Source organism: Nycticebus coucang, chromosome 7, assembly GCF_027406575.1.
Source record: "Nycticebus coucang isolate mNycCou1 chromosome 7, mNycCou1.pri, whole genome shotgun sequence".
Classification (NCBI taxonomy): domain Eukaryota; kingdom Metazoa; phylum Chordata; class Mammalia; order Primates; family Lorisidae; genus Nycticebus; species Nycticebus coucang.
The window spans coordinates 128,928,091-128,951,331 of record NC_069786.1 but is presented as its reverse complement, the minus strand read 5'-3'; the positions used below and the strand labels follow the sequence as shown (position 1 = coordinate 128,951,331).

The following is a 23,241-nucleotide window of genomic DNA, read 5'->3' as shown; positions in this document are numbered from 1 at the left end:
AGAGGAAAGACAAAAATGCTATAAATCAAACCAAAAGAAGCAAACAGAAAACTTTACGGGGATAAAATTGGGTGAAAAACCAAATTATATCGGTAGAAACACTAGCAAAAATGAAGTTGAAGTTATTAAAAAAGGCAGCAATGGGAAATTATAATTAAACTAGGAAAATTGAGAAAGAAAAAGGGATCTGTGTGGAAAAGATTGAAATTAAAAAAACAAAAGAACATCAGCAACGTCAAAATAAACAAACAAAAAAAACAAGCAAACCAAAAAAAAAAAAGAAGAAAAAAATACACAACCAAAAACAAAGCAGTTTGTATATGTTGTTGAATATTGTCTGGGCAACACGTGGTCTTCTGGGGTATGAGATGTTAGTCACAGTTCTGATACGACTGGAGGCTGCTGATTTCTCAAACCCCAGCAGGTAGACACCCTAAATCTCTCTTCAGCCTACTTAAAAGGCACTTTGAACTTGTAAACTTGCTGAGCAGAAGCTTTCCCAGCTTTCTCGCTGGAATCGCTGCTGAAGTGGCTATGCACTTACTCAGTGTGCCAAAACCGATCTCACTCTGCCCCTGAGGGTTAGGGCTGCAAGGCGGCTCAGACCCCACCCTTAGGCTACTTGGTTGCTGGGTTACCAGCTCCCACCCGTTTCTAGCTCTGCGACCCTGAGGGCAGAGCTTGCCGGGGCAGATCACTGACAATGGATCCGTGTGACCCACCACCAAACACTATCAGCTCCGTCTGGCTCAGCGGCTCAGACTGGGGCCCTAGACAACGGCCAAAGTTCTCCGCACTCCCGCTCAGGCCTTCCCCAAGGCAGTTCAACTCAGTGCCAAGTCCAAGGACATCAAAACAGTTCACAGGTAAGGCCTTTCTGGTTTGCAGTCTCGCTGCTACTGAACTTACAGTTGTGGGCGGCTTTAGACGGATTGAACACACGCGACCACTTGCCGGCTTTCCACTGTTTTAGTCCTCCTCTTGGGGTCCAGAAGTCTCTCGCTGACTCCCTGTATTTTCATAGGAGTGATGATAGGCAGTTCCCACCAGCCAGAGATGCCTGGAGTCCTATCTCCCCAGACTCACGGTGCCCAGATGCAAGGAAGCTGTTACTCGGCTGCCATCTTGCTCCGCCTTCTCCTCATTTCTGCATTTCTATAACCATCTACTAACCTGACCCAATCCTCTACCTCTCATCTTCTTCCTATAGCCCTTTCCTAGGCCTGAAACTTGATCAATGAGGATCCTACAGCCTCTGTCACTTTTGCAAATTCTCCTGCAATACCTTGACTTAGTATCAAGGGACCTGGCTGTGTCCTGATATTACTACTTCCTTTGAAGGCTCTCAGAGGGAGTTAGTTTTCTCCCCATGTATCTCAGGGGCTGGGGGAAGAATGGCTTCTCCTTGCTTCCTCATCATGAGTTTAAAATTATTTTTTTTCTTCCATTATTATCTTTCACAAACCCCAGTTCCTTTGATATTCACATCATTAGCTCCAGCTATACCTCCTTGGTTCTGTCACCTTCTAACCATTCTGGTCATAACTCTAATCCACTAACATTTTGACTTGCAGCTCCATCCCCTCCATCCTCATTCCCATAGACATTTTTGGTACATAGACATTTGCACGTCTACATCAACGACCAGGCAACACCAGCCTTTTACTCTACATACCTTTTGCTCCCCTCACTCCAGTCATCCTCCCCCATGCTCACAGCCTGGATCTCATCATCACTCACTACTAATGATACTTACTACCTCCGAAAACAAAAAAAATCAAACATCACACTTTCTGCTGCCAATCTTCTGTCATTCCAGCTCATGGCAGAAACTCCATTTCAACAATGCTTCAATTTCACTAAGACTCTAGCCCACCGTCATGACCACATTTTTACTATTCATTATCCTCCCACTATGCCCTTTCTTGGTGCATGGCCTGTCATTATCTTCTATCCTTACAAACCCGGGGCCCCTTCTTCCTCTCATACTCTCTATAAGCAAAATTCTCCTCTCAACTGACCCCACCTGTCTTCTCCCTTCCTACACTCAAAGAGCTGAATAGTACTGCAGAAAAACACCACACAATTGTACTAATTAGTCTAACTTTGCAACCACAAACAAGTTTAATGTGGCTTATAGGATGTCTGAGAATGCTTAAAACTGAGGAATTCCACACATAAAAATGTGTATTTCCGGATTTTCTTTAGAAAATTATAAGATCTATCAGCTGTGGACAGCTATCTCCACATGGTAGCAACCACCTAAACAGAATAACAACAGCTTCTCTTACAGTAATAAAAACAACCTTCAGTAACACTTGCAAACATATACTATATGCCACACACAGTTTAAGAGATCATTTTATCTATCAATTAATTTAACATTCACAACAACCCTATGCAGTAGAAACTATTTTAACAGACAGAAAAACTGTCTTTTTTTTTTTTTGCAGTTTTTGGCCGGAGCTGGGTTTGAACCCGCCACCTCTGGTATATGGGGCCGGCGCCTTACTCCTTTGAGCCACAGGCGCTGCCCAGAAACTGTCTCTTTTTAACAGACAGAGAAACTGAGGCACTGAGAGGTTAGGTAAATTGCCTGTGTTCATATCACACGCTAGCCCAGCCAGTCTGGCTTGAGTCCATGTTCTTAACTACTGCAAACTTCCTGTTCACCACAATCACGACAGGGCCTCTCCACTCATTTATGCCATCTGCCCCCACCCTTGTCCCCAAAACTCAGCACCATATTCCAACCCTCAACCATCCCTATCTTGGTTAATGGCAACATCTTCCAGGCAGCCACTCAACTTAAGCATCGTAGTAAGTTGCTTACTACGCAGTAAGCAACTGCGTAGTAAGATGACTACTGCAAACTTCCTGTTCTGGATTTACTTTGCCTTCAGACATCTTACTTTGCCTTCCTCATCTTCCGCATCTAACTCTTACGCACATTGCATCAGCTCATCCACTTCTCTTCATCTTCACTGCCACCTCCTTGTCCACATCTCCATTTTTTTCCTGCCTGGTTTATGTCAATAGCTTCCTAAATGTCCTCTCAGCTTCCACTCTAATCTATTCACCTCAACAACAGCTAGAGAGATATTCTAAAGCATGAAACAGATCATTTTCTTCCCCTGCTTAATAGTCTCAGTGACTTCCCACTGTTCTTTGAATAGAATCCAACTCTCCACCACAGCCTAGAGACCCTACATGACTTGGCTGCTGTCTAAATCTCCAGCTTATTTCCCTATCATAATTCCCTTTGTTCACTATGGTCCAACAGGCTTCCTTCTTTTTCCTCAAAAACACCAAGACTTCTTCTGCTTGCTGTTCTTCCATGAGCTGATCTGACTATATTTCTTTCCTAATTCTTCAATAGCTGAGTCATTCTCATCCTTCAGATCTCAACTCAGAGATCACCTGCTCACTGAGGCTTTCCCTAACTACTCTATGTAACGTGGCTCTCCCTAATTATTCTCTCTCATCTTTCTCATTCTCTATTAGCAATGATCACAGTCTCTAATATCTTGTCTATTTCTTTAGTTGTTCACTGCCTACTGAGTGCCAAGCACAGACCAGTGAGCAAGACAGGCAAGTCATCTTCCCAATGACATGGTACTCAGTAGGCAGTCAAGAAACATCTATTGAGCTAATTAATTAATTAATGTCAGCAGAGCTCAAGTTCTTCCATCACCTCTGGTATTAATGCTGAGAATATCATCTCCCCCTTCAAAGTGACAGGGCATTCCACTGTAGTGTCACCTCCACTCTTCTCATCTTCTCATCCTTTATTCATCTCCAAATATTCTCTAACTGCTTTCACTCTTAACAAATAGCGAAAGTCCTAGAAACTAGCCCATCCAGTCCTCTGTCTTCCTAGACTAGAAGTTTCTAGAGGGTCAATAGCAACTTCACCACAATATTCTATTCTAGAAAGAACTCTGACATTAGGCCTTAGGCAGCTCTGGGGTCTCAGCCTGCACTTCCTGTAGCCAAAGCATCATCTGGGATCCAAAACAGCCTATTCTACCATCTTCATACCCACAACACCTTGACTGTCACTCCAAACCAAAGCTCCGTCAGGGCATATCTATCTTATATTCTCATCTCCCTCAACATTTCCTATAACAGCCTCCCAATAGTGTACTTAAACAAAGAGAAATGACATATGCTCTCTGATGTGAAAATCTGTGTAATGTGGCTCGGTGCCTGTAGCTTAGTGGTTAGGGCACCAGCCACATGCACCGGGGCCGGTGGGTTCGAACCTGGCCCAGGCCTGCTAAACAACAATGACAGCAGCAACAACAACAAAAAAAAATAGCCAGGCATTGTGGCAGGCATCTGTAGCCCCAGCTACTTGAGAGGCTGAGGCAAGAGAATCGCTTAAGCCCAAGAGTTGGAGACTGCTGTGAGCTACTCTGTCTCAAAAAAAAAAAAAAAGGGCAGCGCCTGTGGCTCAAAGGAGTAGGGCGCTGGCCCCATATACCGGAGGTGGTGGGTTCAAACCTGGCCCCGGTCAAAAAAATAAAAAAATAAATAAATTTTATGTAATGAAAAAAACTTCAAAATTACATGTATACAATCATGTGTTAATGCTGGTCAGTTTTTCAAACACTGAAAAGATATTTCTTTGGTCACTGTGGTCTCCTCTTCAAGACAAAACACCAATAAAATATTAAATTATAGTCAGGGTATTGGAAATGAAATTAAAATATTACTCTACTTGATTATTTGAAGAATCTTTCCAATACTGCTCAATAAAACTTTCTCCTCTGAATTGGGAGAAGAAAAAGGTCAAAATAGACTTAAGTTTAAATACAAAAGTTTACAAACATTTTTAAGTGTATCTATCTGATAAACTTAATTTTCTCCCTCAGAATTAAAATATCCTTTCTTGTCTAGCTTTTTACCTTATCCATTAAGGCCTCCACACAGAAAGTTTGTATCAGAAAGCAGATAGACTCTGTTTCTGTGTCTATGAAAATCTTATTTACAGTGTTGTATATTTCACACGGTGACCTCATATCTGGAACCCATTCCTTTCTCCATCTGCAAAGAACAACTGTTCTCATGTGTGGGGGAAGGCTCTGGCTGCAAAGTCTCATGATGTCACAGGCCAGGAGGAATCATTTACAAACTCCCAGAAATGAGAATTGGTATATTGATCAGATTTTTGTTTTGTTTTAATGTCAGCAAAGAGTTGCTTCAAAAGCAAAAATTAAAAGCTATCAGAAATTAATAACATTACAGTATTACCCTTATCCTATCTTTCTATATGTATAATTTTATAACCAAAATTCTAAGCTATTTTGTTTTAAGTTATAACAACTGAGGTTCTCCTCACTCTTCTTCAAAAGACAGTATCCTAATCCTTTATTCAGTCACTAAATAAATATTTAATATAAATTTATTAAGCATCCATCAAATGCCAGGCACTGGGCTAATTTGTGGAATAAGACATGACTCTGCCATCAAAGAAGTGAACAGTATTTGGGGAGAAACATAAAAGCCAAGAAATGGCAATAGGTTTAAAGTAAAAGGTAAACAAAGAAGTCAACTTCAGGAAAGCAGTAACAGCCAACTCTGCTTGGAGAATTAAAGTGAGGTTTCTCAAAGAGGGTAACATTTAGTAGGGACTTAAAGGGCAAGCAAGATTACATCAGGAAAGTGGGAGAAAAGCTCTAAGCTCCAGGAACACGTACAAAGTCAGAGAGGAATCAAGGAGCGTAGTCTTTACCAGAAAAGTCTTAAAGCTCAGGGTGAATGGAAGACAGGGTTCATAGAGGAGAGTGGCAGGAAAAGAGGATGGGAAGGCCATAACTGGTCCTTGTACATTTAACAAGGGGAGGGCCAAAAAGTGTATAGATAAAATGGCATTAAGTGCATGCGGTGAATGATGAAGAACAAATGAATGGATTAAGGAATGGACAAATGTTCCAATGCAGCTTCAACTCTCCTAAGAGAAGCCCTATCAAAGAAATCCAGGAAAAGCTTTTTTTAAAAAAAAGTCAATAATACTCTCAGAAACAGAAAGATCAACTCATTTTTTAAAAAGCTGTTTCCTATTCAAGAATCTTATCAATCACATGTGCATTTGACCACAGGTAAATACAGAAAGGTGATAAAAAGCAAGAGAATAGTATCTGTTAATTTGGATCTTCAGTCAAAAACAAATATAGAAGCTGGGCAATCAGAATGAGAGGAAATGGAACACAGTCAACATTTTCAAGTGATCCAGGCAGCAAATGGCAATATTTCTACACTAATCCAAGAATTATGAAGTAGACTTAATTCAAAGACTATGTGGTCTTGCCTCCCTCTCCAGCCTCATTACCTTCATGCCCCAGGAGACCTAAGCTATCTTACTCCATATTGTTTCACAAGTTCATGTTTCCATTAATGCCACTGCCCCTCCATGCCTCCTTCCCACACACACACCACTCATCAAATAGGCCCAAACTAGTCATCCTTCAGTACCCATCACAGGTGTCACCTCTTCCAGGAAGCCTCTCTAGAACCATGGACTACACCATTTCCCAGTTTCCCCTCAATATTCTCCCATACACCCTGGTCACCCGTTTATCTAAGCACTTGCTGTTTTATCCCCAAATCACCTGTTTACATGACCATCTCCCCCCACTGGGCTGCAAGGTCATGTACAGAAAGCCAGTCTCATCTGCCTTCATCTTAACATCTCCTGGCTCACAGTGGACGCTCAACAAACGCATGCTCTCAGCCAAACCACTGAACTAGCTTAAGAACACAGTTTATAAACTACAAAGCAGTTACAATATTGTCTGCTGCTGTTTACTCTTCCCCTTCCCTCCTTATTCATTTTTCTCAGTCATTCAGCATCCATGTGCTCTGGGAAAACTGTCGGTGTTTCACATATCCAAACCCCATTTCCCACTTGTGTCTTTTTTTTTGCAGTTTTTTTTTGGCCAGGGCTGGGTTTGAATCCGCCACCTCCAGCATATGGGGCCGGTGCCCTACTCCTTTGAGTCACAGGCACCACCCCCACTTCTGCCTTAATAGCTCACACTGGTCCCTCCATTTGTAAAGCTCTCTCTTTTATCTTTACTTATTTAAATGGCACCAATCCCTGGCCTTGCTCAACTATATCCCTTCCAGTAAAGCATTTCTAGGCAATCCTAACTGGAAATAACAGCTCCCTCCTCTCAAATCTCAGAGCACGTTGACTGGCTCTTACTACCGCTAAATGTACTACAGGTCTAAGGAGCACCTGTTATGCCCTCACCTCTGTTATGCCATCATACACCCCTGCCCTGTGATGTCCTCAATTCTCTTGAAAAACAGCACAGAACAGGAAATAGTTCCATGAATAGCAGATTGCTTTGGATTCGACATATTCAGAGAATAACCTTCTAGTAGGTTTTAATCACCTGGATAAGTGTCCTTTTCTTCAAACCTTCTGAAACCTCCTCTTTGGACAAATAGGTTTCAAATACGCTCTTTTTCTTCCCTCTCATGGACTTGTTCTTTGCCTTTTTGTCACCTGGCGAAGCACCAACGCTTTGTGGGCCAACCACAGAGGACACACCTAGAAACATGAGGCAGCAATCAACTCTTTCCTCAAACATTTCTGTGTTTTTAAAACTGGAGATATTATACATTTTTTATTATTATTTAGAAAAATAAACAAGAGGATAAAACTCCCTGATGATAATTTCAAACAATCATAAAGAGGAAAGAATAGGTAAGGAAACATAAAATGTACACAGATGAGACTTAAGTTTTAAATCAGCACCACCACATGCATGGAACATAATCTGAATAATGGGTTCAGTATGTTTCGCTGTTTATAGACATACACTTCCCCAAAATATGAATTACTAAAAGACTGTCACTTTTCTGGAGGAAATTAAACAGCTGTACTCAATGTAACAATAAATTAAGATAATAAGAAACCACACCTAATTCTAGAATAAATAAAATGGGAGAATATTTAATAGGTCACCCAAAGAATTAGAGTTCCCCTCAGAGTCCTAAAAGCTGCCCTCAATCTCCACACCCACCCACTTGTATTTCAGGTCTTCAGTTGCTAAGATAGACTCCATTTTCCTTTTGCTACCTCTGGGGGTCCCCAAGGTCCGGAGGTTGGGCCTATATTCAGGATGGTTCATTATTGGTTCCGAGGTTGCCTCTTCTCTCCAGATCCAGGAAGCCTCCACTGCTCAGCTCAGAGTTCTTTCTGCTTTGAGCAGCCCAGTTGTCACTAGCTGAAACCAAACAGAAATAGGTAATTCGGAGAGTTGTTAACCCATAGCCTCCTCCATCCTTTCAGAAATTTACTACTTAGATATACTTGAGTGGCAAAGAAAAGATGGTGCCCTCCCGGGTTCTGGAGTCACCTTTTCCTAGGCAGTTAGTCAAGTACATCATCTGTCCCAAATTTCTTTACAAGGCCTTCACTCTCACAGGTACCACTAGACTGTGCCTTCGGGTCACTGCAACTACACTTCTACACAAATAGGCCAATGAGGCAGAAAATAAGTAATTCAGAAGTTCTAATCAGTTTGTAAAATGCACAAAAATAGAAAGAAATGTCCTTTTGAAAAACAGTACAAAGATCTAGAATCTAAAAGCTGTAATGAAATAAGTACTAAATTAGGACCTAAGATGTGACATTTACTAACTTGAACTTTGGGCAAATGATGTACCTCTATGGAACAAAGTTAAGTCAATTCCTTAGGATGCTACAACTTGATGAACTCATTGCTACAACTTTATGCCCACAACTATACAGCAAACTCCACATGGTTGACACACTTTCCAAATATGGTAATATTGTAATTAAATGTCTCTTCTCCCACTCTTAACTGCCATCACCACAACCCAGCTGTCTCATCAGTAGCTCAGGCAATTATGTCTAAAGAACACAAGAGCAGCTTTGTGGATCAGCAGACTAGAATATGCGGAGCCCTGCAGGTGGCCCTTGACCTTCCACCTAGATACTGAACACATCATCAGAACTTCTCCTAGTCTCTGCTGGCCACCAGCCCAGGACTCAAGTTTATACTTGCAAATTTCCAAATTCCTGGTGGGCAGCCTGCTTTCCCACAAAATGGATCAAGATGTCATTCTAAACACTAACTTCCATCTCCTCTAAATATCCCACACACATCCTTCACCAAAATGATGTCATTTTTCTTTAAATTGAAATTAATACTACCTTAGGACAGAAGACAAGCAACAGAGACAAAGGGTAACAGGCCACATGGTGAGAAGATTCACGGATAAAGCTAATCCAATTGCAAGAAGGGAGACAAAGAGATGGCCTTAAAGAAACAGCAAAGGAAAGGGAAAGACACACATAGAGGAATCCAGACAGTCTGAGGGTTTAGTCCAGAAACACGTTGATCCACTTGTTAATTCAACAAATACCTCTACAAGGCACTATCCTGGGCACGATGGGGGATATAAAGATTAATTAGATTTTTAAAACCATATTAAAATAACTATTACAAACTGTGAAGTGATAAGCACCGTATTTTTTTTAAATATGGATGAATGTACATGTGATGGGAGACAGAGTATTTCCAGGTCAGGAAATCTAAGCCAACTTTAGGAAAGATTTGAAAGAAATAAGAACATGAGAAAAGCACACTGTTGGCAAAAGGAAACAAAAACAGAGACACAAACAGAAAAACACAGGTAAGTTCTTACAATATGAATTCCATCTGGACAAAGTCCAGACTATATGAAGGGAGGCAGTAGCAAGGAAATTAAAACAAGTTGGAAGGTCTAGAAAACCAGCCCAGTTTCTGAAAGGCACTAGGGAATTTCTAAAGCATGAATGAGAAAAAGAAGACAAGAACAATAGACACATCAGAGATATGTTTCAGGAAAAGGTAGCCTGGCACAGGATTGAGAGTCACCTGGAGTGGAGTGAGACTAGCAGCAGCTACACCCCAGGAAAGAACCAGAACAGGCAGTGCAAGGAAGCAAGACCTGAACTCATGTCATACAAGCAGACCCTGAGAAGAAGAAGCCCTCATCACAGTATCACACTGTACCCCATAAACGCATTAATGTACACAGTTAAATTTAATTTTTAAAAAAGCTAAAAAAAAATGCAATGTTAACTAAAATTCACTTTAATGCATCAATAGGAGAAACAAACAAAAATCTGTTAAGAAACACTTAAAAGTCCAATCCAACAAGCAGAATAAAAATGAATACAAATAAAAGCAGTCTTGGGTGGGGTTCAGGGGTAGAGACAAGCTGCCAACAAGCCAAAACAAGAGTCAGAATTAAAAACGGAGGTACACGTCAATCCTGATGCATGCTACAGTTCAAAATTAAGGGGAGTTACTGCCAGTTATGTGAGATGGAGGGGACAGAGATCTCAACCCAAATGTGCCTAGGCCAGCTACATCTATACCTTTCACAGCAGATGTCCCAATTTGTGTGATTTAAACCTAACTTGTCTCCCTAGACCAGGAACAAGGAATGAGCAAGCAACCTTCTCTTCCCTGTGACATCACTGTGAAGGCCTACTAAGCCTGGAGAAATCCTGGGCACTCCCACCCTGACAGACTGAAAGCACAAGTCCTTACCAACCCCCAGAATGAAGACCACTGATACACTGCCTAACTGCCCACTGGTCCCTAGAGGGGGTGTCCTAAAATGGAAACAGCTTTACATTCTGAAGTGTTGGGCTGGGGTTAGGATCAACAGGCAGCAATGGTCGAGAGCATCACATGGTACAAAAAGGCTGGAATGATGAGGAATGAGGAAAGACACTAGATCCGAGAAAGAACAAATCTGAAGGAAGCATGTGAGTGAAAAGGGTGACACTATGAGACCCTTTTATAGTCCCCCAACCTAACACAAGGCAGAGCACATAGCAGGTGCTCAGAAATTTGAATAAATGAAGCCTTTGGGGGACAGAAGTCAGGCTATAACAAATAGATTCTAATGAGAAGTATAAGTGATGGGGGCAAGTGCGGCACCTAAGGTGCAAAATTTGAAAAAGCAAACTCTTGCAAATGCCAGTCCCACACTTGCAGGACCCAAGAGTGAGAGGCTCCTAGAACATCTGTGCCTTCAGCATCTCACTTGCCTTACTCTAACCTCAGTCCTTATGTGTACCAAGAGTAGGTGGAAGTTAGGAACCCAAACGGTGAAGGAAACTCAAGGTGAAGTCAAAAGACAGGTTGAAAGAGAGAGAAAGTTGAAGCTACTAAGAAGCTAAGAAAGAGCCAATGAAAAGCAAGAGATGGAAAAAATAAGTGAAATAGGGCATAATTGACAAAAATTGAAGAAAAAAAGACGGGATTAAAATAAATTTCACTGAAATTAGAAAAACAAACAATTTACATTACAAATCAGTAAGAAACACACGGATTAGTCAAAAAGTAGTATTAAAACAATAATGCTATTTTTTAATACCCAATAGATCCCCTACATAAGCACATTCTGAAATAAATTACAGTTTTAAAAAAATTTAAATGTTCAAAAATAAGAGACAAAAATATGGAAAGACACAGAAAGAGGAAAGGGAGGGAGGAAAAAAACATCCAGAACAGAATGAAAATGTACAAAACTGTCAAAACCATTTAAAGATCAGGAAATTGACCAAAAACATTACAACACTTGAAGCACTCATTCAAAAAAAATCTACTGAATCTTGATAAGAACAGTGGTGTTTTAGCTTGGGGATCCTATTATCCTACACCTCTCCCAATTCCTTAGTAGTAAAGTCCTACAAAGGCTAAACTGTGAGGACTGGCAGCTCCACTGCCAGAGGGAGATGAATTTATATGGAGAAGTCCACAGGCATTATCAAAAACAACAGGGAAAAAATGAGAGACAGTCAATGTCACAGCCAACCTGAATTTGCAGAGCTACTCAGGGCAATCACCAGATGAGCAGACCAACCAGAAATTTAACATGGAGAAACAAAGTAAAAGACAGCCAAAGTGGGCCTTGAAAAGAATGTACCTTTTCCTATTGTTCTATTAGATGGTGTACATGCACAAGACTGCAGATATTAAGGAGAGAAATGAGAGGGCCACAGCAAGCTGCCCATTCCTAGAGGAACATGGGGCCTTGCAAATAGAGAAAGTAAAACCCAGGGCAGACTTATAAACTGCCTGAGCTTTGAATGCATCTCCAAGCCTCACAAGAACCAGTGACAACAAGTGGGACTCTCATTGTTTCAAGGAATTTAAATACAACCTCTGACCAATCATAGGCTGACCACTAAGATATGCTCACCCAGGGGTAACTACCTGATAGGCTTAAAAATAAAAACAAAGGAAGAATGAGGAGAAACATCAGCAGCCACACACTGCAGCCAAGTCACTAAATGAAAAGAGTAACTACTGGCTCGGCACCTGTGGCTCAAGTGGCTAAGGCGCCAGCCACATACATCTGAGCTGGCAGGTTTGAATCCAGCCTGGGCCCACCGAACAACAATGACAGCTACAACCAAAAAATAGCTGGGCATTGTGGCAGGCGCCTGTAGTCCCAGCTACTTGGGAGACAGAGGCAGAAGAATTGCTTAAGCCCAGAAGTTAGAGGTTGCTGTGAGCTATGATGCCATAGCACTCTACCCAAGGAAACAGCTTGAGGCTCTGTCTCAAAAAAAGAAAAGAGTAACTACCTCCAACTCCAGACAGAAGAAGACCAGAATACAGACTATATTATCAAAAATGTCCAATTTTGAGACTTTGTGATGTGGGCTATTTTCACTGGGGTGAGATGATACCTCAGGGTGGTGTTGATTTGCATTTCTCTGATGATCAGGGACAACGAGAATTTTTTTCAAATGTTTGTTAGCCATTCATCTGTCTTCAGCAGAGAAGGTTGTGTTCATATCTCTTGCCCAGTGGTAAATGGAAGCTGCAGATACTGGCATGGATGTGGAGAGAAGGGAACACTTTTACACTGTTGGTGGGACCGCAAAACTAATACAACCTTTTTGGAAGGAAGTATACAGAACCCTCGAAGAACTCAAATTAGACATACCTTTTGATCTGCAATCCCATTACTGGACATCTACCCAGAAAAAAAAAAGTCATAAGGACATTTGCACTAGACCATTTATCGCAGCTCAATTTACAATCACCAAAATGTGGAAACAACCTAAATGCCCACCAACCAACCCAGGAACGGATTAACAAGCTGTGGTATATGTATACCATGGAATACTACTCAGCCATTTAAAAAGATAGAAACTTTACATATTTTGTATTAACCTGGATGGAGCTGGAACACATTCTTCTTAGTAAAGTATCACAAGAATGGAGAAGAATCCAATGTACTCAATTCTAATATGAAGCCAGAAGACAATCTAATACACACCCACATAAAAGAAAAACTCAAATCAATTCAAGATGGGGGGGGGGGACAAGGGAGCAGGAAGAGGAGAGAATGGAGGGGGATGGGTGTGCTCCCATTTAATGGGCACAATGTTAGGCTGTATGGCACACCTCTTGGTGCTGGGTCACCATTTTAAGAGGGACTTTATCTAACAAATGCAAACATTGTAACCTGTTCTTTGTGCCCTCAATTAATCTGAAACGATAAAAAAAAAACAGAAAACAGGCGGGCGCCTATAGTCCCAGCTACTCGGGAGGCTGAGGCAAGAGAATCGCTTAAGCCCAGGAGTTGGAGGTTGCTGTGAGCTGTGTGAGGCCACGGCACTCTACCGAGGGCCATAAAGTGAGACTCTGTCTCTACAAAAAAAAAAAAAACAGAAAAGAAAAAAATGTCCAGTCTTCATAAGATATGCAAAGAAAGAGAAAAGTATGACCTGTATGTAGGGAGAGTTCGATAAAAACTATCTCTGGAGAAGCCTAGATTTTGAACTAAACTTACAAAGACTTCAAAGTAGCTATTACAAATAAGTTCAAAGAACTAAAAGAAACCAATTTTAAAGTAAAGTATAATGGGCCGGGCGTGGTGGCTCACGTCTATAATCCTAGCACTCTGGGAGGCTGAGGTGGGTAGATCACTAGAGCTCACGGGTTCAAGATGAGCCTGAGCAAGAATGAGACCCTGTGTCTACTAAAAAATGAAAAACTGAGGCAAGACAATCACTTGAGCCCAAGCGTTTGAGGTTGCTGTGAGCTATGATGCCATAGCACTCTACCAAAGGTGACAAAGTGAGACTCTGTCTCAAAAAAAGGAAAATATAATGACAATAGCTCATCAAATATAAAATATCAATACAGAGAAATTATTTTTAAAATCCAACTGGAACTTCCAATTTGAAAGATACAATAACTGAAATGGAAAATTCAATAAGGAGGTTCAACAACAAAATTATGCTGGCAGAAGAAATAATGAATATATTTGAAGATAGATCAATTAAGATTATTCAATCTAAAGAAAAGAAAAAAAGAAAGAAGAATGAAAATTTTCTTTTAATTCCAAAATCAGGAATTGTAATAAGCAGTCTCACTCCATTTTGAAATTTTTTTATGTTTGACTATTGACTGTTAAGCTCACCAACCTTTTCCCCTTTGAAACCACATCTGGGAGAGCTGATAAGAAGTTCACATGTGCCCCCACCTGTGGCCCCAGTAGGAAATTCAGATTTTACAAATCCCCAGCCCACACATGAGAATGTCTCCCTAGTGCCCTAACCCTTGTAAAAGCATAGTCCATTTCCTCCATTTCACTCAAGTCAGGCCAGACATAAACCTACTTATTAACCCTACCATCCCCAGAAGTCTCTTAGATGAGTAATAAATTTTCTTTCTTGGCATGTGGAGTGCTTTCAGCATAGACATCCTACCTGTTAACTGGGAGATGGTCTATTCTACCTCCATAGAGTGACCACAGAACAAGAATGAAAGATGGGACATCTTTACAAACCTTACGAAATTAAAAAGGTTGTAAGGAAATACTGTGACCAACTCCGTGCTAATTAAACAACTTATATGAAATGGACAAATTCATAGAAAGTCACAAATTACTAAAACTGACTCAAGAAGAAATAGAAAGTTTGACTAGACATACAAGTACACAAATTGAATTACTAATTTAAAATTTTCCAAAAGAAAAGTGCAAGTCTAAGTGGCTTCACTGGTGAATTCTACCAAATATTAAAAGAAAAAATAATGCCAATCCCTTAAAACTCTTCCAGCAAATAGAGGGAACTCATTCTCTGACGACAATATTCATCTGCTACCAAAGCCTGAGAAGGGCATCACAAGAAAAAAAATTAAAACTTTTTAAATATGTAAGCTAATTCAAATTGTTTCAATCTCTTCTTGGATCAGTTTTATTAAGTTGTATTTCCATAGGAATTTGTCAATATCATCAAAACCTGAATGGTAGGGGCAAAATGTTTTTCAAAATATCTTCTTAGGTTTTCTTAATAACAATGCTGTGCATTTTGCAATTACGGAAATTTTCTAAATCTGTATTGTCCATTAGGATAGCCACTAGCCATGTCTTTTGAGCAAATTAAAAAGTGGCTAGTACAAATGAAAACTGTCAAGTTTAAAATATTTGTACTTCATCTTTATCCAGACAGGATAATCCCTCAGATTTTAAATCCTAGACTACCAGTTATTTTCTCTCATTATTTTGAAGATACCATTCCATCATTTTATGGCCTCTACTATTTCACTGAGAAGTCAGTCATTACTCTAATTGTTGATTATTTGAAAATATACTATTCCCTCTCCCCTCTCTCCAACCCTGGCAGCTTTTGAAATTTTTCTCTCCATCTTTGTTTTTCTACACATTTACTATATTATACCAAGTATGGATTCCTTTTTATCCTGCTACATGTTAGTCAGGTTTCTTAAATCTGTTGCTTCATAACTTTTTCAGTTTTAGAAAGTTTTCAGCCATTCTTTTTTTCAAATATCATTTCTCCCCATTCTCTCTCAACCCTTTGTTGGGGATTCCAATTACACACTTTTGATCCCCTCAATGACTCCCTCAATTCTCTTCAATATTTTCCATCTTTTTTTCTCTGAATTTTTCCACTTCAGCTCTATCTAATCTTCTGATAACCCCATCCATTAAGTTCCTAATTCCAGTTATGTTTCCAAGTATAGAATCTTCATCTAATTTTTCTTTGTTTCAAGTTCTCTACTGAAAATGCTGAATCCTGACTCTTATCTTTTTGAAGAAGGTAAGCATAACTATATTTAAGTCTGCTACTGAAAACTACAGTATCAGAAGCCTTATGGATCTAACACTATCTTCTGCTGCTTCTACTTGATTTTGTTCATGTTATTTGATCTACTGTGCCCGATTTTTTTTATTATGAACTGGACATTATATTTGCAAAATTTTTGTAGTCACAATTTGAGGTCCGGAATAATGTTATCATTCTCCAAATAGGATTTCCATTGTTTCTGCCAAGCACCTGAGGCAAAAATAATAAACTACTCAATCTTTTTTCAGGATTTAAAAGCACATATTCAAAGTAGAACAATATAGAGCTCACTTCTAACAGAGTAGTATTCACTGTGAGGGCCTGTCTATATCCAACTCACCCCTACTTCTAGGCTGTGACCCTAGAAGGGTACCAATTCCAAAAACAAGTGATTCATAAAGATCACATATACCCCACATAAGTAGGGCCTGAATTTTAATCCCTATCCCTCTAGCCCTAAAAGGCTATCAAATGTACTGCACAGTTTTTCAGCTGATCCTTCCAAAAACCAGCAAATAGCTACTGCAGAAAACAGTCCCTAATACTAGTAGTTTCTCCCTAAGCTTTTATTCTCTCCTAGATATTCACTCTTTCATTACCTCTCAGATACCTTCGAGCAGATTTTTTAAAGGGGAGGGATGTGTTTGGTTACCTTTTCTAGCTGTTGTCTGAAGAAGATTGGTTTCCAACCATATTTTATGCCATAACTGAATGGAAATGCCAACCTTACTCAGAACTGTCTCACTCTTAGTGAATTCCTTAAATTCCCAACTCTTTTCTATACAGACTCACTCTTTTCCCTGCCAAAACTTCTCCATATCTGCACCAACTTCTCTCTCCTTCCTGTTTTAGAGGTGGGAATGTCCCTATATATTTACGACCTAACCTCAATATGTGTTCTTCATCCTATTTTTGCCTACCCTAGAACTTTATCCAGCCTATTATTCTTTCCATAGGTGCATTCCCAACTGCTAGCCTGCAGTCAAACTAAGGGCCTGGCCCTTCTTCCCTTCTCCCCATGTCAAGCTACCAGCTACCCTTCCATTTCTGTCATTCTCTCATTCCTGTCAAAGTTCAAAAATACAGTCTAGACTCACAAGCTCTCTTTCCTGCATTACATACTCTTTAATCTTTTTAGAATATTACTTTTGTTAGGCTTACAGTATTCCTAGAGAGGAAAATCTACATTACTTAAATAACGGCATACTCTCAGTTTGTTTGATTTTTGTGCAGGATGCCATTGACCAGCCCTGTGGAAGAGCTGGAGTACAAACTCTTCATCCTTGTCTTCAAGTACACCACAGTCTCCTGTTCTCTCTTCAATTCTCAGATTTCCTTGCTGATTTTTCTTCTCCCACTTACCTCTTAAGTTTTTACCATTTATAAGATTCTATTCTTAAGCTTCGTCTCACCTCTCTAAAAGATAGAGTTTTAAAACTACATCTTCAGCCTTGCTCTCTGAAGTTCTCCTTAACTTTCCAACATCCTGCTGACACTGTAAAACTACTACAAGAAAACACAAGGGTAAAACTCCATAACCCTGGTCTGGGGAAAGATTTTGTTTTTTAATATGAGCGCAACAGCACAACAAAAGATACCAAGCTAAGAAGATTGTGCACAGCAAAAGAAACAACAGAGAGAAGAGAATGGGAAAATATATTTGCAAACCATACATCTAATAAGGAATTAAGACCAAAATATACAAGGAACTCAAATAATAGCAAAAAAACTAATAGGCCAATTTAAAGATGGACAAAGAATCTGGCTAGATAACTCTCAGAAAAAGATATACAAATGGCCAATAAGTCATTGAAAAAATACTCAAAATCCTTAATCATTAGGGAAATGCAAATTAAAACTACAGTGAGATATTACCTCACACCTGTTAGAATTGCTACTACCAAAAAGACAAAAGCTAACAAGTGTTGGCAAGGACATGGAGAAAAGGAACTTTGTACACTACATACTATACGCTAGTTAATGTGCAAATGTTAACTAGCACAGCCATTATGACAAACAGTATGGAGGTTTCTCAAAAAATTAAAAATAGAATTATTCTGTGATCCAGCAATTCCATTTCTGGGCATGTATTCAAAGGAAATGAAGTCAATTTGCTGAAGAGACATTTGCATGCCCATGTTCACTGCAGCATTATTCACAATAGCCAAGATATGAAATTAACCTAAGTGTCCATCAAGGACAAAATGAAAGAAAAAAAAAATGTGGCACATATACACAATGAAATATCATGAGTTATAAGGAAAAGAAAGGAAATCCTGTCATTTGTGGCAACATGGATGAACCTGAAGGACATTATGCTTAGTAAAATAAGCCAGGCACAGAAAGACAAATGCTATATAATCTCACTTATATGTGGAGTGTAAAAAAGTTGAACTCATAGGGGGGCGCCTGTGGCTCAAGGAGTAGGACACCGGCTCCATATACTGGAGGTGGTGGGTTCAAACCCTGCCCTGGTCAAAAACTGCAAAAAAAAAAAAAACAAAAGCTGACCTCATAGGAACAGAGAGCAAAATGGTAGTTACCAGAAGCTGGAGTAGGGGGTGGTAGGGAGATGTTTATCTACTAAGACACAAAATTTCAGTTAGATCGGAAAAATAAATTCAAAAGATCTATTGTACATGTTTCCAAATTCAAAAGATCTATTGTACATGTTTCCATTACATGGTTCCTTTTTTCAAATACAAATACACCTTTTTATTTGTAACAGCTAAGAATATACATTCTTTAGTATTAGAAATTACTATTATAGTCAACCTCACATCCATGGGTTCCATATCTATGGATTCAACTAACTGTAATTCCAAAAAAAAAAAAATTTTTTTAATGGATAGTTGCATCTATACTAAATATGTACAAGCTCTTTTTCTTATTTCCTTAAAAAAAATAGCATAACTATTTATATAGCCATTTACATTGTATTAGGTAATATAAGTAACTTAGAAATGATTTAAGTATATGGGAGGATTTGCACAAGGTTTTATGGAAATGTTTCACCATTTTTATATGAGGGTCTTGAGCATCCTTGGATTTTAGTACCCACAGGATTCCCAGAACCAATCCCCTATGATACCAAGGGACTCACCATACCTAAAAATTGTTTAAAAAGAGTATATTTTAATGTTGTTTTTTTTTTTTTGAGACAGAGTCTCACTATGTCACCCTGGGTAGAGTGCTGTGGCATCACAGCTCACAGAAACCTCAAACTCTTGGGCTTAAGCGATTCTCTTGCCTCAGCCTCCCAAGTAGCTGGGACTAAAGGCGCCTGCCACAACACCTGGCTATTATTTTTCTTGTTGCTGTTATTGTCTTTGTTGTTTAGCTGACCCGGGCCGGGTTCAAACCCGCTAGCTTGGGTGTATGTGGCCGGCGCCCTACCCACTGAGCTACACGCACCCTATTTTAATGTTCTTACCACACAAAAATAAGTATGCAAGGTAATGAATATGTTAGGTAACTTGAGTTAGTCATTCCACAATGTGTGTGTGTGGATGTGTGTATACACACACTGTATTCCATAAATATATAGAATTTGTACTTCCCAACTAAAAATAAATAAATAAATCACAACACACTAAAGGGTAGCAGGAGAAGGAAGAATAAGATGTCACACTAACCCAAGTAACTTTTCAGCACAGTATTAACCAAACCCTAAAGCTAAAGACAAAAAAGAAATGTAAATAAAGATTAAACTCCAGTTAGCAGGTTTGCTTTCCACAGAAATATGAGTCAGCAACTCCAAAACTACTTTGTATACATTGTAGGATTTAACAAATATGTAAATACTTATAGGTAATGGGAAAAGGATTAACAAACTATGGCCCAAAGGCCATATCTTGTCAGCCACCTGTTTTTGTAAATAAACTTTTACTATAAAAGCCATGCTCATTAGTTTACAAACTATCCTATGGCTGCTTTCATGATGTAGGAGCAAAGTTAAGTAGTTTCAACAGAGATTGTACGGTCCACAAAGCTCAAAATATTTACTATCTGTCCACTTATAAAAAACTTTTCCAAGCCCTGGCATAGAGTGTCTTGTTGTTCCAGAAAGTAAGAAAATACTGAAAAAATGATGAAGACATGTCAAAAGTTCACAGGAGCCAATTGAAAAAGTTCCTATTGGCCAAATATATGACAATGTAAGTATCAAATATATTTAATCCCCACTAAATTATATCCTACTAAAATAAAGTAAGAATTCATGAGTTCACACTGATAAAAAGACCAAAAAATTAATAAATAAGAGAAAGAGGGAAGCTCTATATTACAACAAAATCCTAACTGATAAATATAGAAAAACAAATGGAATCAGAACATTGCCATGGGCAATCATCATCATACTAATTAATTCATATTCATCAATGGATACTAAAACTAATAGGGGAATGTTTGAGGAGTAACAGATTATTAAATAGTCTCAAAGTATCCTCAAACGTATTTAGTAAACACAAAGAAGAAATCATATTTTGACAGTGGAGAAATCTCCCATCTGGCAGACCATCTTAACTGTGATCAAAGTAAACACATATATTAACCAGTTCAATGGAAATATTTCAAACTGTATATAAAACCAGCACATTGTACCTCATGATTGCATTACTGTACACAGCTATGATTTAATTAAAAAAAAAAAAAAAGCTTGTTAGGACCAGAAAAAAAAAGGTCAACACATATAATGGGATAAATCAACCTCATATGCCTCCTGACATGATGTACTATACTAAGAAAAACATGTCACTTTCATAAAACTTCAGCGCTATCCTTTGAATGTCCTCTCCAAAATTCATGTTGAAATTACTAGTAATAGTAATAGTAATTCACTGTCATGATTAAGAAGTAAAACCATCAAGAGGTGGCCCTTAAGAGCCATTTCTCTCATGGATGAATTCACACTGTTATCACAGGAGTGAGTTACTGACAAAATGCAACTCTGGCCCTCTCTGCTCTTGCTCTCTTGCTCTGGGCTCTCTCACTGTTACACATTTCACTATGAGACGATGCAACAAGAAGGTCCTCACCAGATGCTGGCTCCTTGATATTGGACTTGCCAGCCTCCAGGACAGTGAGAAATAAATATTTTTAAAAGGAAATCAGTTAAATCCAAATTGAGGGACTTGCTATAGAACTGGCCCTGTTGCATAAATGGCCTATAATCTTCAAAACTGTTTAAGACATCCAGGCATGGGTGGCTCACGACTATAATCGTAGCACTTTGGGAGGGCAAGGCAGGAAGATTGCTTGAGGCCATGAGTTTGACAGCAGCCTAAGCAAGAGTGAGACTCCATCTCTATAAAATATAAGAAAAATTATCCAGGCATAGTGGTATGCACCTGAAGTTCCAGCTACTCAGGAGGCTGAGGTGGGAGGATCACTTGAGCCCAGAAGTTTGAAACAGCAGTGAGCTATAATCATGCCACTGCACTCCAGCCTGAGCAACAGAGCAAGACCCCATCTCCAAAAAAATATGAAAGGACAAAGCATTTCCAGATTAAACAAGGCTAAAGACATGTGTCAACTCTATAACTTGTGATTTAGGATTTTCTTTTCACATAAAGGACATGACTGGGGAATCTGGAAAAGATCCACAGATTAATAGTGTATCAATGTTAATTCCCTGATTTTGATAATCATACAATCTTTATAAAAGAGGATGGCTTTGTTTTGAGTATCTGCACTTATTACTCTTAAACAGCTCAAAAGAAAAAAGAAAAGGCAAGTGGTAAAGAATATTAAAGCAAATGTGGCAAAATGTTAACACTGTAATCTCACAAAGAGTACAGAGTAAATCTTTGACCATTCTTACATCTTTTCTGTAGATTTGAAATTATACATTTTTAAAAAGAATCCTAGTTTTTAATTATAGAATCCTATCTGTTTTATTGAATTACATTTTTTCTCATGCTAAACAGTATTTCCGATATAGTCCCAGCTACTTGGGAGGCTGAGGCAAGAGAATTGCTTAAGCCCAAGAGTTGGAGGTTGCTGTAAGCTGTGACGCCACAGCACTCTACCCAGGGCAACATAGTGAGACTCTGTCTCAAAAAAAAAAAAATATTTCCAACAACTGACAATATGGCAATTTTAATACCCCCTCAACACGGAATACAAATGACACATTAAATAAGAGAAGTTCAAATAATTAACTAAAGGCTATGTGGCCTATAAGATGACTCCCTCCTGCTTCATGTGAGCCAACACAGATTTATTAGCTGCAAGCTCAAATAAAGTGATCTCAAATGAGAGTTATGTCAGTAAAAACACTGCTTCTTAACAGGTCAGAAATGACTTTACTCACTTATATTTTACAAAATATTTTGAGGATTTAAAAGATTAAATGTTATAAAAGGGACAACAGCCCAGCACTTTTTTGCAAACACAGCTGTTGGTTAAACCTCTTGAGAAAAGAAAAACTCTGGAATAGAGATCAGTTATAAGAAAGTTATAATAGTTATAAAACGTTGAGCAAATTTTGGAAACTTTTTGGTATTAATCTCCCTAATAACTGACTTTTTTCTAAACATCTGCTTCATTACTGCAGGCTAAGCCCTCTTTGGGTCCTGGGCATAGGGCAATAAACACAATCAGGAAGGTTCCTACTCTCATGGCACTTACAATCTACGGGGAGGAGACAGACAGCAAAGTACACAATCTCAGTGAAAAGACAGGCATTGGAGACAGAGCTATTTAACAGTGACCAGTAAGATGGGGGAGAGGATAATACTTTAGATTCAGTGATTAGGAAAAGCTCCTATTAAGGTAATAAGTGGGGCTAAGGCTGCCATGAGAGGGTCTCAGAGCAGAGTCTTCCAGGCAGAGGGCACGACAAGTATAAGGACAAAAAGGTGAACAATCTCAGTACATTCAAAGAACTAAAAAAAAAACGAAAGAAAAGCTTCAATATTCTTTGTGTAGTGGATTATAGCAAAGAATAATTTTGTATTGGGTGTGGAAACAACATGTGACTCTGTGAAACTGTTCATACTGCATAGTGAAATACATGTGTACTTAAATGTCAGGAACTTCTTTAAAATATTTCAGCAAAGGAAAGATTAAAAGATGAATAAGGCAAATGT

General features: G+C 39.1%; 1 protein-coding gene across 11 annotated transcripts in view; it reads right to left on the bottom strand.

Moving 5' to 3' along the window:
* Window positions 1-23,241, bottom strand: part of DIS3L2 (DIS3 like 3'-5' exoribonuclease 2) — a 408,739-nt gene that overhangs the window by 348,329 nt on the left and 37,169 nt on the right. For 9 of the 11 annotated variants that reach the window (XR_008381333.1, XR_008381334.1, XM_053598150.1 and 6 more), the window contains 2 exons: window positions 8,093-8,240; window positions 7,404-7,561 (listed from right to left, as the gene is read on the bottom strand). Coding sequence is in view for 9 of the 11 variants with exons in the window: in XM_053598150.1 (XP_053454125.1) it covers window positions 7,404-7,561; window positions 8,093-8,144 (210 nt within the window). In the remaining 2 variants the exon portion in view is untranslated. Of the gene's footprint in view, window positions 1-7,403; window positions 7,562-8,092; window positions 8,242-12,736; window positions 12,880-23,241 lie in introns of those variants that run through there. The other 2 variants (XM_053598151.1, XM_053598156.1) reach the window with 2 other exon arrangements.